We start from the raw sequence: 23721 nt of genomic DNA on the forward strand, positions 1-23721 counted from the left end.
ATTAGTACTACTTTAGCGTTTTTTGAACTTTTTGATAAAAATATTACTTGAATTATATTATTTTAAACGGATATTTTAATAAAAAGGCAACTCGAGATCGTGATCTCGAAACTCATTTTGATTATAAGTTATTTGTAAATCACCAAATTTGAGGGCTTTGAATACATAATGATACTATTACAGCTTACTACGTATTTGCCAAGTCCGGAACTGGCAGAATAAATATTTTTTAGAAATTATTATATAAATTTGAATTTAAAAAAAACCATTCCATATGATACTTTTCTTATTCTTTTCTTAAAAAGTGAATATTTTAATAGCGTGACTATTTATATTATTAGAAATATTGGAATAAACAATTTCATAGCAACCTGGAGGCGGACTTAGGATGCTATTAATCTCGGAAAATTGTAACTTGTTGGAAAGCACAGTATTGCTATTTGCTGGTATCCTAAATTCGGATATAAGTATGAGAGATTTTATACGTGATATTTTCAAAAACTAACGCTACGTTTGTGCACCAAAGCTCTTATGATAAAACGCTTCCGCTCTGACAGTGACCTCCTTTCGCAGAAAAGTGTATAGACCGTGCGCGGCTCATGCGACAAAAGCCTTCGGCATCGGTCGGTTGCTTTCGACAACCCTTAACTTTCTCGCTCGCTCTAGAATCACTAAGTTTTTAATAAATTATAAGTCAAGTACTCGAGTAGGTGTAATATTGACCCATGAATGTAATCGCGGTTTTAGAACTTCGTGTAAGTAACTCAGCTGTTAAAAAGCGTAAATAGTAAAAAGTAATCACTATTAGCAACAAGTTGCCCAGCCCGTACCTTGATTAAATTTTTTTTTTAAACGTTTACGTTATGTATAGCGTTTTACTGACAAACTTATCAGTCCCGTTCGAGGTTTGTTGATCAGGAACTAAAAAGATAAAATATGCTTTGCATACGTACTTTTTGAATGTCATTGTTTTGATTCCGGACACTGCCTCTGGTCGTTATGTTGAAAATTCGCTTTGATTTTTCGAAATTTGCTGATTACTTAGCTAATGTATGGAAAATTGAATGAACAATGACCAAATAAGATACATAGAAAAGCTACAATAGAGAAGGATTAAAACCTTTCTATTGTAGCTTGAATTGGTAATATCAGAATTACGCTCTAGGGTACACCCCTTAGTTTTAGATCTATAAATATAGCTTATATATAAGTTTTCGTCTATCACATAGGAAACGTTTCGAGGAGTCTTAGTTCAAAACAAAACTGCCGATTAACTCGCCGATATTAACGACTTTATTACACTTTTATATTTATCGTACTTTTACGACAATAAAAATAAATTATCAACATTCTAATAATATTCCATACCGAGCTTATTTCGAATGACTTTGGCAGTTGGCTTGTGCAGTATTTATCGTTGATAAATCTACCGATATCGATTTTAATTTCAAGTCATTATAGAAATATTACGACAATAATTACGACTATAAAATTTAGGTAATAAAGCATATATATATCTGCACAGGAACGTAAAACAAACAATTCAATGCTTTAAATTCAACATTTGTATACTAACTATTTAAAGAACGCGATTTGGGACTTAATGAATAAAACCTCTTTTGTGAATGGCTGTTAGGATTTTTTTTCCTTTTCAATTTCGCGCCGATTACATTTCGAAAGGCGGATTTTATTGATTCAATCGGACCTTCGGATGATGAATCAGATATTACGCTGTAATATTGACCGAACGAAACCCATTTCGTGTACGGACGCCTTACGGTGTAAGTGCTTAGGCGATTTCTTTATCAGATCCCTTTATCTTTTGGCATAAAGAACGTAGTGAATTCATAATTTTGACTAAGTTAAATGCAATACAGAAAAAATTGCTAATGATATGCAAGAGAAAACTGTTTTTTAAATAAAGTTTTCTTCATTGTAAAAGTAGTTTCCAACACCACATTATCCTAAACGATTAAAAACTTTCACAATTAATACTTATATTTATTTTCATATCTGTTTGTTTTTATTTGCTTAAAGTTTTATTTTCGGATTTATTTTTAATATGAATTCACTAGTTTCCTTATGTTATAATCATACGTGAGAAAATGAGCTTTGAATTTTGGGAGTAAAACAAACAATGCGGAAGTATAGTTTTTGTAATATTTTCCTTTACATTTTACATAGTTTCAGTCGCATGCAAATAAAAGGTACGAAACAAAGTAGGCACATAGATAATTCATTAGTGAAATAAAGGAATATTTACATATACTTTATATCTACTTACAACAAGAAGAAAATTATTATTGTTTATTATAATGTACTATGTGAGTGAATTAAAATTTTTTTTTTTCATTAAAGTACCGCGTATTTTTTCCGACAGTTAGCATGCACTACCGACCATTCAATTTAACTACATTTAAAAGGTCTAGATTTATGAGGTCGAGTCGAGGTGACAGGTCCACGCGGTTGATCTTTAACAACCGACCGACCGATCTAATTAGAACTGCCACCCGTTCCGTAATCACTGATTGTTCTCACAATTAACATGAATAGAAGCAATAGAGAGAGATCACAAGCGCCTATATAAAGGCCACTCTGCTATGAGTAAGCTAATTATGATATATAATTATTACCAGGCGATATTCTCATAATAAATTGTAACTCATCATCATATCGACTCATTACTGGCCCACCCATAATAAGAAGGGGTTAAGGTCTACCACGCTGGCCCAGTGCGGATGGGTGGACTCCACATACCTTTGGGAGCATTATGTAGAATTCTCAAGCCTGCAGGTTTCCTCACGCAAGTGATATTTTTAATAACAAAAAGAATTAAAAAAGTTAGAGTTACGTGTTGGTATTTTAAGTCGCCCCCCGAAAATGAAGTCGAGCTCCTACCCACTGCGCTATCATCGCTAATAACTAAGTACTTACTATTGTAACTACTCACATATAATTAAGGTTCGATAATTAAATTTGAGTTTAATATGTCCCATTTAATGTGCCGTGTAGTGACGGCAGGTCAGAATACAGTTGTCATCACTCCACAACTTCCCACGGGTATGAGGGAGACTAAAGGAATATACACAAGGCGTTCACTGACGGGCAGAAACTTCCTCTGTGCTCCTACTACCAGTACCACCGACTGCGATCACCAAACAGTCTGCCCAGCGTGGTTTTTATGGGCAAACCCTCCGTTGGGACACCTACTTCAGCAATGGACTGTTGCAGGCCGTTGATGATTCTCTTGTAAACAAGATTACAAACCCAAATATATAAGCTGTGCTTTTAGCACGGGTTAATGCAAGCGTAATTTTCTGGCGCACGTTATAGTTGACATCCGGTAAAACAATGTCTTTTGCGCCATGTTTAAAGGTTGTAAATACGTGTCCGTTAAAATATATTGATGCAACTAAAAAACGTTTTTCTGTCAAAGCCGAAAAAGTACGATTTGACGCTATTATATTTTATAACTGCTTGTGTTCGCAAATTTGCGGCCAGTAGGCACACTACGCATAGAAATTGAGTAAGAGTTATTTCTACTTTAAATATAAATATAAACTTAGTATTAGTTCAGGGTATAAGCTACCTTTAAATTATCAATTAAATCGGTTGACTCATTGTGACAAACATTTAAGCTTTCACATTTATAATAGTACTTAATAGAGCGAGATAGTAGGCCGAGACATACTGAGTGACTATTTTTGTTAATTAATTTAATTCAGACGAAGTGTTTCCTAATAAAACTGAAGAGAATGTCACTACATCTGCCAATTTGGAAGTACAAAGGACACGGATAATCTTTTAACAGCTTACGCTACATTCATTTTTTGTGTCAATTTCGTTGTGACATCCGTTGTGCGACGGTAAAAAATTTGGTTCCAATCAATTTTTAACGTGTGTTATGTTTCCATATAATCTTTTTTCTTTCATGGTAATGTTGACGGGCAACGAACGCATGGCTTATTCATGGAAAGTGAAAATCCATGTATGTCCGTGACATTCAGTGAGCGACATTTCGTAAGGTATGCGAGGGACTGGCAAACACCAATGCTGCTTTATGGCAGGAATACGCTTGGCGATAGTATTTATCCGGAGGAGCTCTGTCACGGAAAGCTCTATTACTTCTAAAATCTTCTTACGCTCTTCAATTCTCATTTACGACATTATCAACACGTCTAACTTCTGACTATTTTGTTGTGAAGATTTACATCCAATCACAATACGTCCTAGTTAAGGCAAGAGTAAGTGCCTACAGTATGCAAAAATTGACGCCCGTTATTTGAACGCATTGGTGTGGCCATCGCTTATCCTATCTTACATAACACTTAAAAATAATACATTATACCTGCCTCGCGATACAATTATGGTATCTAAGGCTATATAAAAGGTTATGATTAACATATATTTTCGCTTGGATTATGTAACAAGTTCCGAGAATAGAAGATTCAAGCAGCCGTTGCTGCTTTTGAAAGTGTATTAAATATACATATGACATTAAATTCCGACTAGTTTGACTAGATGAGACACATCTCAATATCTAATACAGAGAATAGCAGTTAATATGTTATTACCTCTAGAGGCCTACCTTATAGATAAACGCCAAGTGAGAAAACACCGGACGACATATAAAGACGCAACTTAAAACTACTTAATTATCTATATTTTTATGTAAACATAGACTAAACAAGATTTATGTACAACTCAACACAACAATCATAAATCATGTTTTATTATACGGCTACAAAGTAATTTAATAAATACTAGTGGCCGCCGACAGGTCGAAATTAGACCATAAATAATAAAAATTATGTGTTTAAAAATTATTGAGGTTCTATTGTCAAGGAATAATTCAACCACAGATATCACCAAGGCTACACTGTCAATTTGTTTTTTATTAAAACAATCTATACACCAAAAACTGATTAAATAGAGTAAGTATGCGTGTGTGCGCCAAGTACATGGTGTGTCTAATGTTTTTATTTAATTTTATGTAGGTATGTTTTAAGTGAATTCATTTCATATTCCTCCGTCCGCGCAATATTCGTAAAAAGAGATACAAAGTTTTTGCTTCACGTATTAATATATAGATACCTACTTTCTTTCACACTCAAACATTTACTTATCGATTGCAATCTAGACTCCAGAGTTAATAACATCTCATTGGAATTGGATACTTAATATTTTTAATAACAAGAATGGCTTTATGTTGAGGCATAATAACACGAGCCTTTCCTATATATGGGTGGGTAAGTAGGTATTTCTGCTTTTTTAGCACTCATTACATTAGTAAAACTTATTATCGACGTAACGTGGATTGTGCTTATACAATTTTACATGAGCATCAAGGAGCTGAAGCAAGATTCGCAAGAAGTACAGTGATTTGGAGTTGAAACCCACTACGCTGCTTCAATGTGGCTTGGCGGGATCCATTCAATTATTTTGTATACCTATTTGAATTGAAGTGAATCTCTAAAGTAAACAATATTGACAGGGCTAAATGTAGGGTGTCCTATTTTATTCCACTACAATTTAGCCCTTGACTGCAATGTTACTGGATAGTAAGTGATTATGCAGTTTAAGATGGTAGCGTGCTAATCTGTACTATATGTATCGGTTTCTACAAGGTATCGTACCGGAACGCTACATAGCTTGGCCAAACCTTTTATAATTTAGTGCTTTGTGTACAACAGAATTATCACAATAATACCAGTATTATTATATTTAGATTAGAAATTACATTATTTGACTGTTTAATTAATGGCAATCGTAAGTAACTTAAAACAAAATCAGGAGCTCATGATCCTGAGTTTAACGGTAACAATACTTAATCTGCATTAAGCCTGGAAGTCCAGAAGTCTTTTTTATTCTTTAACTATTTCGACGATACTAATAATATTTATTATGATAAATCATTTATTATTTTTCTTTTTTTTTTTAAATTATTAACAATGCTTAAAAATAAATTAAAAAACACTATTAAAAATTTATAAAAAAAAACTTTCACCTTCCTCTTGCGGGGCTTTTGAATGCTTAAGCAACCGGTGGTCAGGGCTCCAGAGTGAGGAACCTCTTCACAATACGCGCCGTTTCAAGGACTACTGCCTTCTGTATCCGACCGTTGATCCAACAGCCAAGCGAAAGCTTCTTAAGATGTTGGTCAAAGCTTTTCGCGAGAAGACCATTGACTGAAACGACGATCGGAACAACAACGGTCGACTCAACAATAAATATTATTGCCGACTGTCGTTTTACACAATGATAATATAATGGTCAGTAGGTGTATAAAAATACGCACACATACACCTGCTAACATCATTACATGTTCATTGAATAAAAAGACAAACAGAAATACATTTTAGCAATTGTCAAGAGTCCTATAATTGTAGATGCCGTTTGACGCCCACCGCTTATCTGAGAGGCATGAGTACTTGCGAAGTGTGAGATATCTAAAAAATCCAAGTTATAATTCTGGAAAACAGTATTGTCACTAGATGGCGCACGTTCGATACCATACACATTGTAGTTAACTATCACGCCAATGAATAAGTAAGCTGTGATGAATTTGAAATTTTCTCTTAAAGTATCTTTGAAGGATCTACAAGTGCGAATGTTTAAACATAGTAGGAGTGTTGACTCGTGGGACACGAGTCTTGAGGGGCCGCGTGAGTACCGCAACCAACTAGAACACGGCACGACGGTACAGGTGACGCCGAATATTGCTGAAAGAATCAAAAGAAAACATTTTTTAATAATCTACATCTACAAAACTTCTACGAGACACTTTGCCAACGGGGTTTGAGAGTATTCACAATTATAAAAATCCATAGATTTTTATAATTTTTGATAGAAATAACTGTACAAAGCAGCTTCTTAAATTTGAGGTAAAAAAATTAAGGTCCTAGATAAAATAAAAATTAACACAAAACAATAATTAACACTACTTTTAGATTAATAACACAGCGTATGCAAGTGTGACGTCAAGTAAATTCGTTCGTGATAACATTTATGTTATATGTTCCTACTTATGATTGTGTGAAATTTTAATCATCTCCTCTCTTCTAGTAGTAACGATCTTACCAAATGACCTTGAATTGAAATTAATAATAATAATAAATATATTACGACAACATCGCCATCTAGCCCCAAAGTAAGCGTAACTTGTGTTATGGGTAGGTACTAAGATGAATGATGAATATTTTTATGAATAATATACATAAATACTTAGAATATACATAGAAACACCCAGACACTGAAAAAAATTCATGCTCATCACAAACAAATTTCATCGTGGGCATCGAACCCACGGCCTTGGACTCGGAAAGCAGGGTCGCTTGAAACTGCGCCAATCGGCCGTCGAATTAATTTTCTTAAACTCGATACGATCGTAATTTGAACGTTAATTTTTGTTATTCCAAATGTTCATAATACAGTTTAACTACTCTTAACAATGAATATAAGAAGAAATTCGATGCAATTTAGTCTCTTTAGACCATTGGCGCGAAATAAAGAACCGAAATCGATATATAAAGAAGTAGAGTTTTCAGGAAGATTAAGACTATTTCTAATGCAACTTGATAGTGTGTTCCGAAGGAAAATAAAATCTCGTTGAGAAAAAAGATAACATTTAATCGCAATGGTTCGCTGCACAAAAGTGACTCCACAGGCCTTTGAGAACATTATGTAGAACTATCAGGCATGAGGGTTTCCTCACGATGTTTTCCTTCGCCGTTGAAGTAAGTGATATTTTAAGTACTTAAAACACCCATAACCTAGAATAGTTATAGGTGTGTGCTGAGATTCGAACTCAGCCCCGTAAGTGAAGTCGAAGTCCTAACCACTTGGTTATCACCGCTTCTACTTCTAGCACAGACCTCCTCTCTCATTGGAAGATAGACCCACCACACGGCTCCAAATACTAATGCGGGTTTACTTTAATTTACTTCAAATAATAAATGAATATATTAGTTTTATTGGTACTGCATTAATGACTGTAAATGACTTGCTGAATTCAATTTAATTTATAATGTTGTTATAGTTTTTTCAATTTTTATTCTAATGCCATTCTATTAAATTATAGTTACATAATAACATCCATGCAATAATTCAGTATATCCTACAACGTTTTCTTTAAAATACTTAGATGTACATTGAAAAATAATGAAAAATCAAACTACTAGTTAGTTTTAATATTTAATTTTTTGTAACCATCGTTGTACTTACATTTTGACATGAAGCGAGCTGGTTAACAGTTATGTTAGTGGTTCCCAAAACACGTTCCTCTCTGGCAAAATCAGGCTCTCGATGGAACGAACCTTAGAACACCAAAGAGCAATGTAAAAAATACCGATACAAAATACAGATATTTAATAATATAAACCAGGTTAGATTGATGTTAAGGTCTAACTTGTGGTGGAATTGAAAAAGCATTATATTTATCAGTAGCGCTTACCATCAGACCGTGGGACTAAGTCAGGGTTGAGCTCCAGGTTATCTCGTTTTGCTTTGATCAGCTTGATACAGACGGCAGCTGCCACGATGGCAGCGGCGAGGGCCACCAAGCCAGCCGACGCCTCCAGCCAACGGGTCCACGATCGAACTGGCACGGCTTCTGTAACTGCTAATATTAGAATTTGGATGTGTTTCATGTAACATAAATAACTAACCATCGTTGTCCTATGACTATTAAGTTCCCATTGCAGGGTCCTCTTTAATAGATGAGGGGGATTTAAAGTTTAATATCCGATGTTTCAATATGTGATGTCGAGCTTTAACTGGTATTACCACAAGTTGTTTATAATAAACGGCATATGTCGTGGCAAAGATGTAAGTAACGCCAATTTCAAAGTTTCGCGCTGGTAGGACAAAGAATGTCTTTACAGTAAATTACAACATTCAACCATACCACAGGGTATAGAAACCAGGAACTTATGATTTTTGGTAGAGCTTATTAGCCACGGGCAGAACAAGGTAGTAAGAAACGGGCCTGGACCCAGGATTACTTGACCCGACAATTTCAGGGTAAAATCAAATTATTTTGTTAGCAAAATCATACAAATATAAGCGAGGTTGTTACGTTGTTAACCACACGTGGTATCTTAACCTTGGAATGTCACAGTAGATGTCGCATATTTCACACACATCTTCTCACATTTCCAATTATTTCTTATTTGCACATAATGCTGAATAGTTGCAATTAGAGATGGTATTACAATGGGGTATGTATATAAGCATCCTATAACACATGAACCGATTAGGCACTACGTGCAATTTTAATACAAAGAGGCGAAATATTAATTCATGCGAAAAGGAAAATGGCATGCTGACTCTGGAGCCTCTAATTAAATTCATTAGAGATATCTACCTGAAGCACTCAATGGCGTTATCGTCTGTAAATGTAAATTCTTCGTCTCACTCCTCCCTCTGGAACTGCTCGCGTAAACTGTGGCTGTCAAGTTTCTGTCGTCTTCGATATCGGGCAAGTGGAAATGACCAGCAACGTTGGATATATTATGGACAAGTGTGCCGTCGGGGTTCAATAATTCTAGGTGGATTGTCTGTTGTCTTCCACCATCCCAACCTTAATAAATGAATCAAATAGTTCTATTAATTATGGTATTATAAAGTACACTAGGTAACACATATTTAATAAAACTAAAGTTTTCAAGCCTTTCACAAAAACAGGTTTACGGAAATTCAGCTTTACAGGACAGCTGCCAAAAATTTTAGATTTATATCTGAATAAACACAAATCAACCGCCTAAAGCGGTGATAGGTGCGGTTTAAGCAATTAAAATTACAAAATCATCGTGAGGAAACCTGCATGCCTGAGAGTTCTCCATAATGTTCTCAAAGGCAAATGGATCCTCCAATAAGTCTGTGTGGACGGCCTTAACACCTTCTCATTTTGGGAGGAGACCCGTACCCTCTAGTGGGCCAGTATTGGGTTGTTGTACTCACTATTGCTTACTTATAGCACATTTTTAGAGATAATAGTGCTAAGGTTATGTGCACATTTCTAATCACCATACCTAGATAAAAGACCTACCACTAGTTTTACTTTTTATCCAGACGATATGGACCGCGACCCGCCTCGAGAAAATTAGAAAAAAAGAGTGAAATTTTGGCAAACAAATTTATTTTTCAGCGTCTGGGTGCAAAATACTCTAATATATTTTTAACTTAAAAAAAAAATATCTTGTACCTACATAATAATTATGATGATTATATCACCCAATTATCTTTTCAGAAACATTTCTCCACGATGATGGAAACCAAATAAAAATCCGTCGCGTGGTTTAGGAGCAGTTAGCGGATAAACAGAGTTAGTGAAGAAGACATACACACCTTTCTGACACTGAACTCGAATCGAATGGGGGTAGGAGCGTAACACAACGCACTCTGGGGCGTGCGGTGGACTTCCCGGTGCTATGGTGTAGGAGCACGGGCGCTTTTGTTCCCCAAAAGGGTTGGTAGCTCGACAAAGAAGTAAACCCAAGTCACTGTCGCGAGGGAGCCATGTGAGTGTTGATGTGAAGCGATTGTGGTGACCGGCTACTTTCTGTAATATTTAGTACATTTTAAAACACTGTAAATATCGTTATAACAGAGCAAATCACATAGAAGATACGTATCGCTACATAGCGATCCATTCCAGCCGACCAAATTTATAAACGTAATGTACTTAGGAAGGTTTATATACGTAAACAAAACTAATGGAGATAAATAATAATTAAAAATTAATCAAATTGGTATAAGTTATTACTGATGAATCTATCTTTTTAAAGACGTAATTTACTAGGCCTACTTTGTTGTTAAAAGTATACCTACTGTCAACAAAGGAGTTGCCCTGATTTCAAGCGTAATTGCTTTTGTGCAAAATTATTGACGTTTGACTTTTAAGATCTTCACAAAATCTGGATCGTTTCCAATCCAGTTACTAATAATGCTAAGCCATCCTTAACTCACAGAAATAAGAACATACAGAATTCTCATTATTGCATGCAGAAAACACCTCACTACACATCCGTGGAATGTTACTTATATTAGTGGTGAATACGATTTCTGTATCTTCTTAATTCTGTACCTTAACCACACCTGCCTCATGCATTAATAGCAATACATTGACCAATTCCAAATTACCTTGACACTAGTATACAATGTCCTCGAGTCAGCAAAGGTCCAGCTAAATTGCAAAGGATCTGGCGAGGCTTCTACTGTACATGTAACTGTTTCTGCCTCCTGAACAATTGCTCCAACTGTCTCTTCTCGAGTTGTAAGGCAGATCGGCCGATCTATAGAAAAATGGATAGTTTTAAAACTTACGACTGCAGAACTCCCGGGCCACCTATAAACCAACCGTGAAACGTTGTGAATAGAGCCACCTAAGACTGGAGAAATATTTTTCTTTGATATATATGTTTTTAAAATGATGTTTTGCATGCCCATGCATGAGACATTTTTCTTGGCGAGTAAAGGACAAAATTTTATCTTCTCCCACAGGTTTATCAACTCCCCGAGCATTGGCTCACTTGTAGAAATAATATCCAAACATAATACGTGTCATAATAAATGGGGTAAACTTCTCCTGTTCCCCGTTACCGTGCTTTGACAGGTGGACACGTTAATTTTAACCTTGTCAGGGGATATAACCGGGGAATATAATTGTTGTTTCTTGCCTGTGCTAGCCCTGCTGACTATGCTTGCCATGCAGGCGTGATTGTAGTCTATACTTGCTCTGCAGTGTAAAAAACTGCGTCATACGGAGTCGATTCTATCAACCGTCCGACCATTCCAACAGTCTTATTCTACAAAAACCGGACTGCAAACAAATCGCGTCAACTGCAAGTCGTCGTGAAATTAGGTAGTTCACAGACTATCCTAATTACAAACGCAAGATAACGACTAAACTCCCTACATCCCTACATCTTTAACGATTTAACAGTTATTTATGAATCTTAGCTAAGAGTCATTTTAATTGATTACTTCTTCCAATGGGAAACGGGATCTTACTTAGTTTACGTTTTGAGCACTACGAAACACACATCGTTATCTAGCCCCAAAGTAAGCGTAGCTTGTGTTATGGGTATTATGTTGACTGATGAATATTTTTATGAATAATACTTATACATAAATGCTTATAATATTCATATGAGACATAGGTATATACCCAGACACTGAAAAGCATTCATGTTTATCGCACAAAGATTTTCCATTAGTGGGAATCAAACTATACCTAATCTTAACTTACATCCAACATTCAAGGTGACCTTATCTTCGAAGACTGAGGTCGGTAAATGCGAATTGTGGGCACGGCATACTAGGTCGTGCTTACTGTCGCGAAGAGATGGCGCCAGAGTGAGAGATGAAACCGTGTAGTTTCCATCGTGTAGCTCCTAGTAAATAAACATTTAGTTGACTTTTAAATTCTGTTGATACTTCTTTATCTTCATTCCGGGCACAGACCTTCTCTCATATCTAAGAAGGATTAAAGCCTTAATTTAGACCCTCCATGCCCATATAATATAATATACAAATATATTATATATATTTATATATATATTAGCGGGTGTTGATTATCGCATGTGGGTTTAAAGAATTGAGAACGTAGGCCTTATGTGTTCTACAAAAGAAGTGAGTTAAGAACACCCATGTTCTAACAATGAGGTGTTAGCGGACTCCTTGGCATGGCGAACTCCATATCTGCGCCTAAAATTTATAATAACTAATGATTTTAATTAATGTGGAGTGTGCTTTTTTTTATTAGCGATGATTTTATGAATCTTACGAGAACGAAATTTCTCAAACAATAATAATAAGTCCGTGCGCATTTCCAAAACTGAGTGAATGGTGAGGATTAAAGTAATTTAAGCTTTATCAAAGCTGATGAAGCAAAATATTAAACTAGGTTAATTAGCTTCTTACCTTATGCACACTAGGCCTAAGTAAGGTATCTCCTAAATGCCAAGTGATGGCAGGCGGAGGTACGCATCCCACCACCACGCAGTCGACTACACGTGGTTGACCAGCTTCAAAGTCAACATTATTGTTTAATCGGATCTCTACGTTTAGGGGAGGCACTGTAAAATAATAGAGAAATTGATAATTCTGATTAATGTGTTAAAACTTTCTAGTTTCTTTAGGTTATTTATCTATTTGCGTAGTCTACACGTATACAAATTTACACGCATACCAATACACCGTATTCAAATACTACGTTTTACATTACATGTGTAAGCTAATAACGTCTATTCCCTTTTTCTTAAAGCCGTTTGAAATTTTAAACGGCTTACAGTCATAGATCATCATATATGGTTTCGGACAGGGCAACCTTATTGGCCCACTGTTATTCTTATTAAACATCAAATCTTAGCCTTAATGATCGGGATATGTTTTATACACATAGATTTAATAAAATCACAATATGCTTTTCATGCATTGCATTGCATGTATTCAATTTTTCAGAAATTGCAGCGAGGAAGATGCTAATGTGTCTATTAATATTATAGCAAACATTTTCTGACATTATTTATATAACTAGTATTTGGTATGCTAACTAAAAAAAAGTGGGTCAAAATATTAATTAGGAAGCCTTTGTAGCTTAGGCATAATTGCTTTTAATTATGAAATATAATAAAAATATAATGTTTTAACATGCTTTGAAAACAACTAAGTATTTTTAGAAATATGTTTTTTTTGTAATTTGGGTTTTTAGATTCAATGCTTTGTTGTAGTATTTTTGTGTAGGAGTCCCGGATGAAGCATTTATAGCACAAGTAATCCAAAAAGGCTAATTGTCCTTAGTGTTGCCCAAATTCAGTCTTGGTCTTGCAGTCTTGGTCTTGTTCTTGCGTTTTTGCAAGACCAAGACCAAGAACAAGACCGCGTATTTTTAGCAAGACCAAGACCAAGACTGACCGTGCAAGACTTGAGCAAGAACAAGACATAGCCTGCAAGACTCTTGCGTCTTGCAGCTAGGACTTAGCGCTATTTCACGGAGTAGTTAGGTGTAACAGTTCGGTGTATAGGTAGGTAGGTACGCTTAGGAATTCTATGAGACGCAAAAAACTATATCAAAGAATATGAAAAACTGGACCTATGCGCATTACGACTAATACCATAAACATAGCGAATAAAAAAATATCTATTAAAATCAAACTGAGTGCATGCATAGTTATGTTTTAACCATCGGCACTTTGATAATGCGGCATCAAAGGTTTTGTACTTACTTCTCAAAGAAATTTGCCGCTTTTCGGAAGTACATGGTTATGATACACGCGCCGGCGGCTTCTTTTGAAATCTAAAACAATCGTTGCCGCCGCGCCGAAATCATAACATTTGACACTATTCATGCAAAATAATTTCGAATTTCAAGAGTACCTACAGGTGTTCCAAAGAATAAATAAGTTTCAGAGTGCTTAGAATGAAAATGAATACATTATACTGATCACGCAAGTAGTATTATGATTAGGATAAAATGGTGAGGATAGGTAGTAGATGTCATAATAATTCATTCTAGTAAGTAATTATAATATTGATTACTTATATGGTTTTAAACTAATTACTTAGGTACTATTATTGTACATTTAGTCATTATATTTCTTAAGTTTTTACAAGAAAAAATAGCAAAAAAGTGTTCGAATATCTCTGAGAGAGATGATGAGAGTAAGTATTTACTAGCTGTGCCCGCGACTTCGTCCACGAGGAATAGTAACTTTGGAGGTGACGTTCAGGATTTATTTATTTATTTTAAAACTTCTGTCATCAAACATACAAACGAACTCTTCAGCTTTATTCAAATAAATGATAAATCGTAAAACTCTTTTATTAAATTTCTTATAAGTTGAGGGTTCAATCTCTTTCTAGACAGATAAGTATTGTTCTTTAAAATACAGTCAAGTTATTGTAATTAATTTGTTTTTTTACATGTTTTAGCAAATGTAAGCTTATAAATCATACATGTTTATTAAGAAACAGTTACTTCCATGGAAAACGACATATAGGTCAGTTGATTTTTCGAATTTCTTATCAAATCTTCAGTTATTTATTAATCTGCTTGATCTTTACTATGGCTATGTTAATTCAAGCTCACAATGTTCCAATTCTAATACGTTTTTCTAAGATTTAAAGTAAACTTTAATAAAGTAATAGACTAATAGGTAATTGCAAGACTTGCAAGACTCTTGCTGCAAGACCAAGACCAAGACCAAGACTGGGAGCGCAAGACCAAGACCAGGTGTATTGGCGCAAGACCAAGACCAAGACTGGCTAAGTCTCGTCTTGTTCTTGCATTTGGGCAACACTAATTGTCCTCCCTTTGGTAGTCATTAATGACAAAATTACTTGGAAACGGTTATAGCTTCGCTCGTACATTCCTTAAAATAGAAAAAGGTTCTTAAATTTCTCACATTCGTGTTTGAAAAGAACAACCGCTGAGTTTCGGCTTCTTCTTAGTAGAGTTAAACTGCAGAATCAAACTTGAAGTAACAAAAGTGATATAAAGTATAAGAGACTTGAACACAATAAATGGTGAATTTGTACTTACGGTACATTTTGACGACGACACTAGCGCTTAACGGCTCGGTGACATCAGCGTTTTGAGCGAGGCACTCGTAGTGTGCGTCAAGTTCGTCGCGGGTCGCGTTGTGTACGCGCACGTCTGCGCGAAGTACGCCCGCGCGTATAGTGTGCGCACGCTCGATTACTATGCCATTTCGACGCCAGTACACCAACGTATCGGGTTGATCTGAAAAATCGCATTTTTGTTTTTTATACTAGTATACAAGTAGTTCAAATTAATCTCTCTTACAAGGAATTTCTCGTTTATTTCTTGGTTGATCTGGTGGTTATTAGACTAGGGATCCTGAAGTCCTTAATTTAATTTCCAGATCGGGTGAAAAACTCCAAGTTATATAAATCGAAGTCTTTATTCTTTCCACCCACGTGCCTTAGAAAGCATATTAATAAATTGTCGGTACCGTTTAAAACCACTGACATAAGAAATCATAAAAGTCCTTCAACCCACATTAAAGTAACTTGGTGGGTATATGATGAAGATGATATCTGCGTCTATAAATTTTCCTGATGACGAATGAGGCAGTGTTGGTCTCATAATAAGATATTTGAGTCCATTCTCAACGAATCACGAACTTTGCGTTCGATTACAGGGTCAGAACAAGTATTAGTTGGTATCGGTATATTAATTTTGGATCAGATTTCTGGGTTAGGCATGGTCCTATGACCATGCCCAACCCAGAAATCGAACATAGGACCTCGAGATCTGTAGTTAGTTATATTAACTCATTAAATTATAAAATATATATATCTACACACCGTCGTCTACCTCACAGATCAAAGTGAGGTCTGCTCCAAGACTCAAAGGACCAACATAACCCCGTTTAATCTCCTTTCCCGCGTCGTTTAAAATCCGTGGTATGCCTGGGGAATCTGTAATCAATTAAATGCATAATTTTTAACTCCTTCATCGATTTGATTCTTCCTTGTGTGCAAGAATAGTGAATTATTATAAGACAAGGAATCTTAATTCAGGAACTATATACAATTAATGTTGGTAGCAAAAAGTGTTGTTTTGGGATATCGACGAAATAAAGGCCTACGCCCATCCGTCATGCCGTCGCCATCGTTCCAGCGCCGGGTCAACTCCAACCGGGTCAATACCGTCAACGAGCAGTCTTCTAGACGGTCGATCTGGTGTCAACGAGTGGTCAATTTATAAGTATTACTTTTATCACATTAGCGACGCGTTGCTGACGCGATGTCGACGAGTCAGCAACGCGTCGACAACGAGTTGGCAACGCGTTGTCCTCGAGTAGTGTAGTCGAGGTGTCGAGTCTGCGGCGAATCGATATGATATGCGAATGCCTTTAGAGTTATAGCTAAAAGTAATTAAAACTATTATTACTTACCCACCAGCCTCACGTCAATGACGTAGTCAAGCGAGGGGGAGGCTTGATAATGGACTCTACATCGATAAATGCCGCTATCCTGCTCAGATACACGCTTCAGAAGGAGAGAGGTGTCATCGTAACATGCCCCTGCGTCGCATGACGTACCAAATATTCGATCGCGGTTCACGGCTCTAGGATAAAACATATAATAATAAGATATTCAATTTAATTTACTCTGCTTCGATTGTCTAGTGGGAAGCATTTTCAACTACAAATCACGAGGACCCTGCCAAAAATGGTACCATCCCGAAGTTAGGAAAACGGCTCTGTCCATTCCCGCTCATTGGCGAGATATTAAGCTGTATTCTTCTTCTTTTCCTGCGTTTTTTAACGTGTCATTGAGCTGTTTGCAAATTCAAATTCGTTAAATTAAACCTAAACCTAGGAGGTTTTTGAACGCGCCATGGTCTAAGAGCCCACAGCAAACTTAGCGGAGTTATTTTTATCACCATCTCGCAGTATTTGTATCCGATTCGAACCGGCTACCGTGTTCACGTCGTTTTTTCAGCGCATTTGTGGCCGGACGGGTACTCTCCTATTTGAGAGCGCTCTTCTCCCCATGGTCTAAGATGTATGTAAGTACATTATATAGGTAATAATCATTAAAGACTTTAAAAAAAATCGAATAGCGTGGAAGTTCGAAGCTCCAAATTAATTTCTCCTAATATGTGGGTCAATTCCCAGCCATGAGACATGAGGTTATTGTTGATTAAAGCAATCATATATTTTTTATATCATATATTTACAAACCTCCTCTCAACTTCCTCGTTGGGAAACCGGTAAAGGAAATCTCTATCGTTTTTCAACCAAAGAACGTATGAGTCTGGCCCATCTAAGAATACTTTTCCTTGGCCACACGGAAGTCGAGCGTCTCTTCCTCGCACAGCACGAAGTACCACGACCTCTATAAAATTAAAATTAATACTAGTCCCATATTTTAATTTTATTATAGAACAACGGATTGACGTTTTCTTTTTATTATTTCACTACAAGTAAGCCCTTGACTGCAATCTCAGCTGGAGAAAAACAAAGTTCAAAAATTCTTTATTCATGTAGTACTATCACAAGCATTTATGAAGCGTTCATACATATATGTTTACATAATTGTGACGTAATGGGCCAACGGTGGCTAACTTAATTCTAAAGATACGAGGGTTCCAAACGCGCCCTCTAAAAGAGCCCACAATAAACTTAGCCAGGCAATATAATAGTGCAATAGTGCAATAGTGATACAGGCATAGATGGTAGCGGGCTAACCTGGTTAGGGGTATGGTATAAATGACTTGGCAGCACGTTTTTGTTGGTAGGGGTGTAACTAGGGCCACAGGACCAGACCAGAGAAAATTCAGAAATTATAAACTACCTTAGTTTCCACGGGATCAAGCTCAGACCCTCTTACTTATAAGACAACGCTCACCGTCGTCGCCTATGTGTTTGTTTGTTTGTTTTAATACTTCATTGCACAGTTAAAAAGTAATATGTAACTACACAGGCGAAACATTTTCTACCAGTCTAATCTTTGGTAATATGGATTGACAGGGTTGTAATAATAGTGCTAAGATAGAGAAGACTTAAAACGACACAGATGACAAAGTAAAGTTTAAATACATAAAACAAATAAATAATATAGAACATCGATACATATTATGCATACGTAACTAACTGTAATGAAGACTTTTTTGAAAGTCCAAAAAGTGTTTTAAGGGTTTTGTTTTTGTTAAAAAAGTTGATTATATAGAGATTAATTAATATTGTTGATTGTAGTCGTTAAAAGAATGATAATTTATTTACCTTTCAGAAGACACTGTTAAAGTTTACCTACAAATACTATCTTTTTATTTATTTGAAAACTCCCTTAGGTGTTTGTAATTGCCTTCCCACACTTCTTACTTCAAGGTACTATGGAACTAGTGGCGTGCACTTCATACCCTGATCAAAAACCCAGTGCACGCCCAGTGTATGCCGCGAATGAGTCCAAGCATCCGCTAGTAATGAATATTTTTGCAAAAATATATAAACTCAATCAAACACGAAACTAGGTGCCATTTTGCTATGCTCGTCAAGATAATCTTCTACGATATTATAAGGAAGTAAACAAAGTACTTACCTGGATCTAGGCTAGCCACATATCTTGATATGTATATACTGAAGAAGATGCCGTAGAAAATCATACTTAGGGCTGAAACAAAAACGCAATATACTAATCTAATAGTCGGTCTGGCCTAAAAAATACTAGATTCTTAAGTCATAATAGAATTATCAAAGTCATTTATAACATAATATATGGGAACACTCCGTTATCTGTTTGACTATGTTTTCGCCCGTCCCTCCGTGTGTCACCAGCGCACAATTTGTAGCATATACCTACTGTACTAGCTATTGCCAGAAAATTCCTCTGCGGTATGTACAATTTTCTTAAATCACACGTGAACAATGCAAGCTTTAAATGTTCCAAATTTCATTTATATTTTCATTTTTATGTGTTGTGGTTAAGTCGAACAAAGGTAGCAAACAAACCAACAGGCCGATACACTTTCGCATTTTTAATATTATCATAGTTTTTAAATGTTTAAGATCGACGGAAAGACTTTACGAACGAATTCGTAAAACAAGTTAAGGTTCAATTTTGGTACGGAATTCACAAATAAAATAAAAGAATTTGATATGTTAATATTAAATTATAACTACACCCTAAATAAAGTTATCTTAAAAATGGACTAAACATTTATCATCATGAGTCACACAAACAAAATATAAATAAGTCCAATCGGATATACAGCCCTATCGGTGTATCGTGTAGGTACCAGCTTAGCTAGGCCTCTGCCGGTAAAGCTTTCCTTCCTGGCTAATCCAATTAGTAAGTGTAATGTGGGGGCAGGCGGTTCTAGTTACGAATGAGGCAAAGAAGTGCATTCGTACACGCAACCTCCCTCGTTTTACGAATGACTCACTATTGTAGTGTGTAAAGGGGGTAAGCAAAAAGAAAACTATTGTAGCACCTTTTACGACAATTATTAATGAAGCTGCTACGTGAAATAGAGTAATTAAACCCAGTATCGTAGATAATAAAATTGCATGGGAAATGAAAAAACGAATTTAAACCTGGGCGCTTTTGTGTAATTTTTTGTAATATTCTTGTTTTGGAGAACATAATTATTATAAAAGATATCACTAGAGCCAAAGGTTAACTTAAAATATTTACATTCTCAACCCAACATAGGTATGTAAAGTTTCTGATTCGTTATATTTGCGTTATTTACGATATTATGTAAAAAAAAACTGTGTATTTGCGGGCGAATCAGTAGGTACCTGATAGATAAAAAAAAATCTTAAAAATTCAAAACTCGGAAAATACAAATCGTCCGACAAATCCTTTCTAGAACCGTTTTCGAACAACACGTTAAAGTTTTACAGTTGAATTTCTCCTTTAACCCTAGTTATTTATTACTATTGTGATATGACTGAGAATGAAAGACCACGCTGAGGCACGGAGTGACGATAGTTTCCCGGGTCTTCTTGACGTAAAAACTCACAATTTTCGTAGACTAACTACTACTTAATTTCCAATACGACGTGTGTTTAGAAAGTTATATTCCATGACTCCGCCAAATCTACACTCATTTAAATTATTATTTTATAACTAACTATATAGTGATACACGATATCTGGCTCGTAAATTTGAAATTGATGAAAACTCTAAGAAGATTTCCGGAGAAGAAGGATAAAATTCCTCAGCGGGCAAATCAGTAGCCACATCCAAATACTCTCTTAATGTAGATATTAATGAAAACTAATGTTTTTTATTATTTTTAATTCATCGAGATTAGACGCCTTGTCCTCCATAAATGTTGAAAAATATTCTATCGATCACATCGCAAAGCTTTCACAGAGTTAAAAAATTATAACGATTGTAACATATCAAACAAATCAACAAATCATACAACAAGCGAATTGCATACCTACTCATAATCGCAAAGCACGTGTAAATTTAATAATAATATGGAGCTAGAGAAATAAAAGAAAAAGATAGAAACAAATAAATGTACTTAAGCATAAAAAGTAAAATTAAGAAGAAAGTTAGATGATATTACTTACCTATCAATATTCGAATCGAATATTCGAATAACATAAAATAAACTTATAATATTTTTATATAATAATCTATAATGGCCCAATTGTATTAAATAAATAGGTATGTATATCTAATTAATTTAAGTTAGTCTAAGAATTAAAAATGTACAGCATCCGAAGTTTATTCACTTCCGATATAAGTAACTAGGTGGATTCCAATCATTTCAGAGAGACATTAATTATTAACTATTGCCGTAAACTTATATAATAATTAATCAGTATTTATTTGATGTTAGCGCTTATAGCGTTTGTATTGACATCTAAAGAAAATATTTCGAAATGGACTGCAGCATCAGTATTATTTATTATTATTTAAATAAAATTATTTGAATGAAGTAGAGGCAAAATCTTACCTGTAAACATCATGTACTGTATTTTCTCAAATATCTTATCGTAATATAATCACTGTTAGCACGCGTGTGTTACACTCAAAAACTTTCTTTCAAATAAACTTTTTAGTCCCACGTTAATGCCAGGTACAGCGCGGTTTTTCTGGTGGAAAAGTATGGAGAACACTTTTAACATTTAATAATGTTAAGTTTATTTTAATATATCTTATATCTTTAGAAAAGAGAAGGAAAGAGAAAGAGAAATTCTTGTATATATATATATATATATATATATAATTGGAATCTCGGAATCGGCTCCAACGATTTTCATGAAATTTAGTATACAGGGGGTTTCGGGGGCGATAGATCGATCTAGCTAGGATTCATTTTTAGAAAATAACATTTTTTTCGTGTTTTCCGGTAATAACCGATTTGGTGCAGACGAAGTTGCATGGGTCAGCTAGTACCTATTATATTTAGAATATTACGACGTTTTATTCAAATTATCTTCTCGTTACATTTAGGTATAGCTATTTAATACCTCCTTTTGACAAATGAGAAACGCTTACTGATCTATAATAAGTGAGTTGTCCTATTAAGTGTTCGCTGAAATAAAAACAGATATCAAAATGAAATGAAATGAAATGAAATATTTATTGAGCTAAATATGGGTTAATTATTGGTGTTTAGGATATAAAGTTCCAACATATTCTGTTAATACATCAACATGCAAAATTTAGACATTAAGTCATATTAATAATAATCTTATTTGTTATCAATTATATAAAAGTCGATTATGTAAAAGTTTTGAGTAAGTAGATTTTTTTCTCTACTCATTGTTTTTACGATAGCGAGAAGATCTAACGTTACTTTTAAAATTAAAAAAAGAGGTGCAGTAATAAAAAATTGTCAAGTAATAAGTCTGAAATAATTCATTTCTGTAGATTTTGATTACTAAAGTTTATTAAGTAGGCATTATAATATAATTTTTCGAAAAATATCCATAGTAACTTAGCTATACTCAAATTGATAAAAATGCCTTATTTTAACCGACCAGGGGTAAACCAAGCACGTTTGTTACGTTTATTTTAATCATAATAGTGGTTAAAATAAAGTCTATATTTAGTAGGCAAACCATTCTGTTGAGGGCAACCTTTGAAAGGAACTTATTTATTTTATTTATTTATTTATTTAAGTACATAGACATTAGTTATACATTTAACCCACTTACAGCCAAGGTTATACTAATTAATTTATATACACGTAAAATTTGTTTTAACTGTTATGAGGATAGCTTTATTCACTCCCTACAAAGCTAGATATAATCCACGTGAGTAAAAAACAAAACTATATCATCATCATCATATTAACCGATGGACTTTTGAACTTTGATTAGTCAAAATTTTGCATTTCACATATCTTCATTTTGATTACCTAGAGATCCTTCTAGCATAGCTCCCTCCATCACCCTCTTAGCGACTCTACGCTTTCTTATCAGGTCCATAATAAGTAACATATTACAGAGTCATAAGTCATCACTGACAACACGATAAATTTAGAGATTTTGAGGAAATCTGGAGGAAACAATTACACAATTTTTTTCGAGCGCTGCTATGTTTGACTCGGTGGTTCACATCTTTCTCAAATTGACCTACCCTACGTAACTGAATATAGGTTCCAACTCCAGTGAAAAGCACTTAAATACTTGTGATACTGGGTGGAGCGGAACATAAGCATCAGAAATAATCTTCGCCTTGCTCATGTTCATGTGTAGTCCCACCTTGGGAGAAAATCTGCAGGTTATTGAGTATTGTATTAGGTCTCTGCCACCAAGATAACATCCTCGATAAACTGAAGTTGTGTGATATACCTAATCCATGTAAACGGTATCAACCAATTCAGTTCCAATCCTTAAAAATGTCTTCCAACGGAGCGGTAAACAGCAATCTTTCTTTCTTAATCTGGTTTTCTTTCTTACAAATACTTGAAAACTTTGATATACTGGAAGTCAATTTTACAAATCTACAGTGAGCCAGCAACCTTGGAATCAAAGGCATACCCAAACCCCAGAAACGCAAAACAAAGTGACCGCTGATATTCATCGATAAACTGCCTATGAGCCGTATACCTGATACATTCTTATTGTGTACCACCTACATCGTTTTTTGGTGATTGCTGATGTGAAATGTAACTATAAAAGCTTAATCAACCATTTGAGATTCTGTTCCTCTATCCGACATTGCGGGGCTCTTTATATTGCTTTGAGCAATTCTCATCGTTAATCTGGTGCTCTT

General features: G+C 35.1%; 1 protein-coding gene across 1 annotated transcript; it reads right to left on the bottom strand.

Moving 5' to 3' along the window:
* Window positions 1–6614: 6614 nt before the first annotated feature.
* Window positions 6615–19138, bottom strand: LOC120636557. Its single transcript, XM_039908093.1, has 13 exons — window positions 19075–19138; window positions 17718–17871; window positions 16926–17098; window positions 16333–16446; window positions 15545–15745; window positions 12925–13079; window positions 12251–12395; window positions 11143–11294; window positions 10348–10561; window positions 9365–9580; window positions 8453–8617; window positions 8224–8315; window positions 6615–6722 (listed from the first exon to the last, which is right to left on the bottom strand). The coding sequence occupies exons 1-13, from the start codon at window positions 19136–19138 to the stop codon at window positions 6615–6617; spliced, it is 1953 nt and encodes a 650-aa protein (XP_039764027.1).
* Between the last annotated feature and the right edge of the window lie 4583 nt (window positions 19139–23721).

This window comes from Pararge aegeria, chromosome Z, assembly GCF_905163445.1.
Source record: "Pararge aegeria chromosome Z, ilParAegt1.1, whole genome shotgun sequence".
In the NCBI taxonomy this organism is placed as follows: domain Eukaryota; kingdom Metazoa; phylum Arthropoda; class Insecta; order Lepidoptera; family Nymphalidae; genus Pararge; species Pararge aegeria.

Coding starts and splice junctions, on each gene's coding strand:
- LOC120636557 (XM_039908093.1), bottom strand. CDS start 19,138: ATGATTTTCTACGGCATCTTCTTCAGTATATACATATCAAGATATGTG. Junction 16,447..16,925: donor CATTGACGTGAGGCTGGTGG/GTAAGTAATAAT, acceptor AATTGATTACAG/ATTCCCCAGGCATACCACGG. Junction 13,080..15,544: donor TGTCGTCGTCAAAATGTACC/GTAAGTACAAAT, acceptor ATTATTTTACAG/TGCCTCCCCTAAACGTAGAG.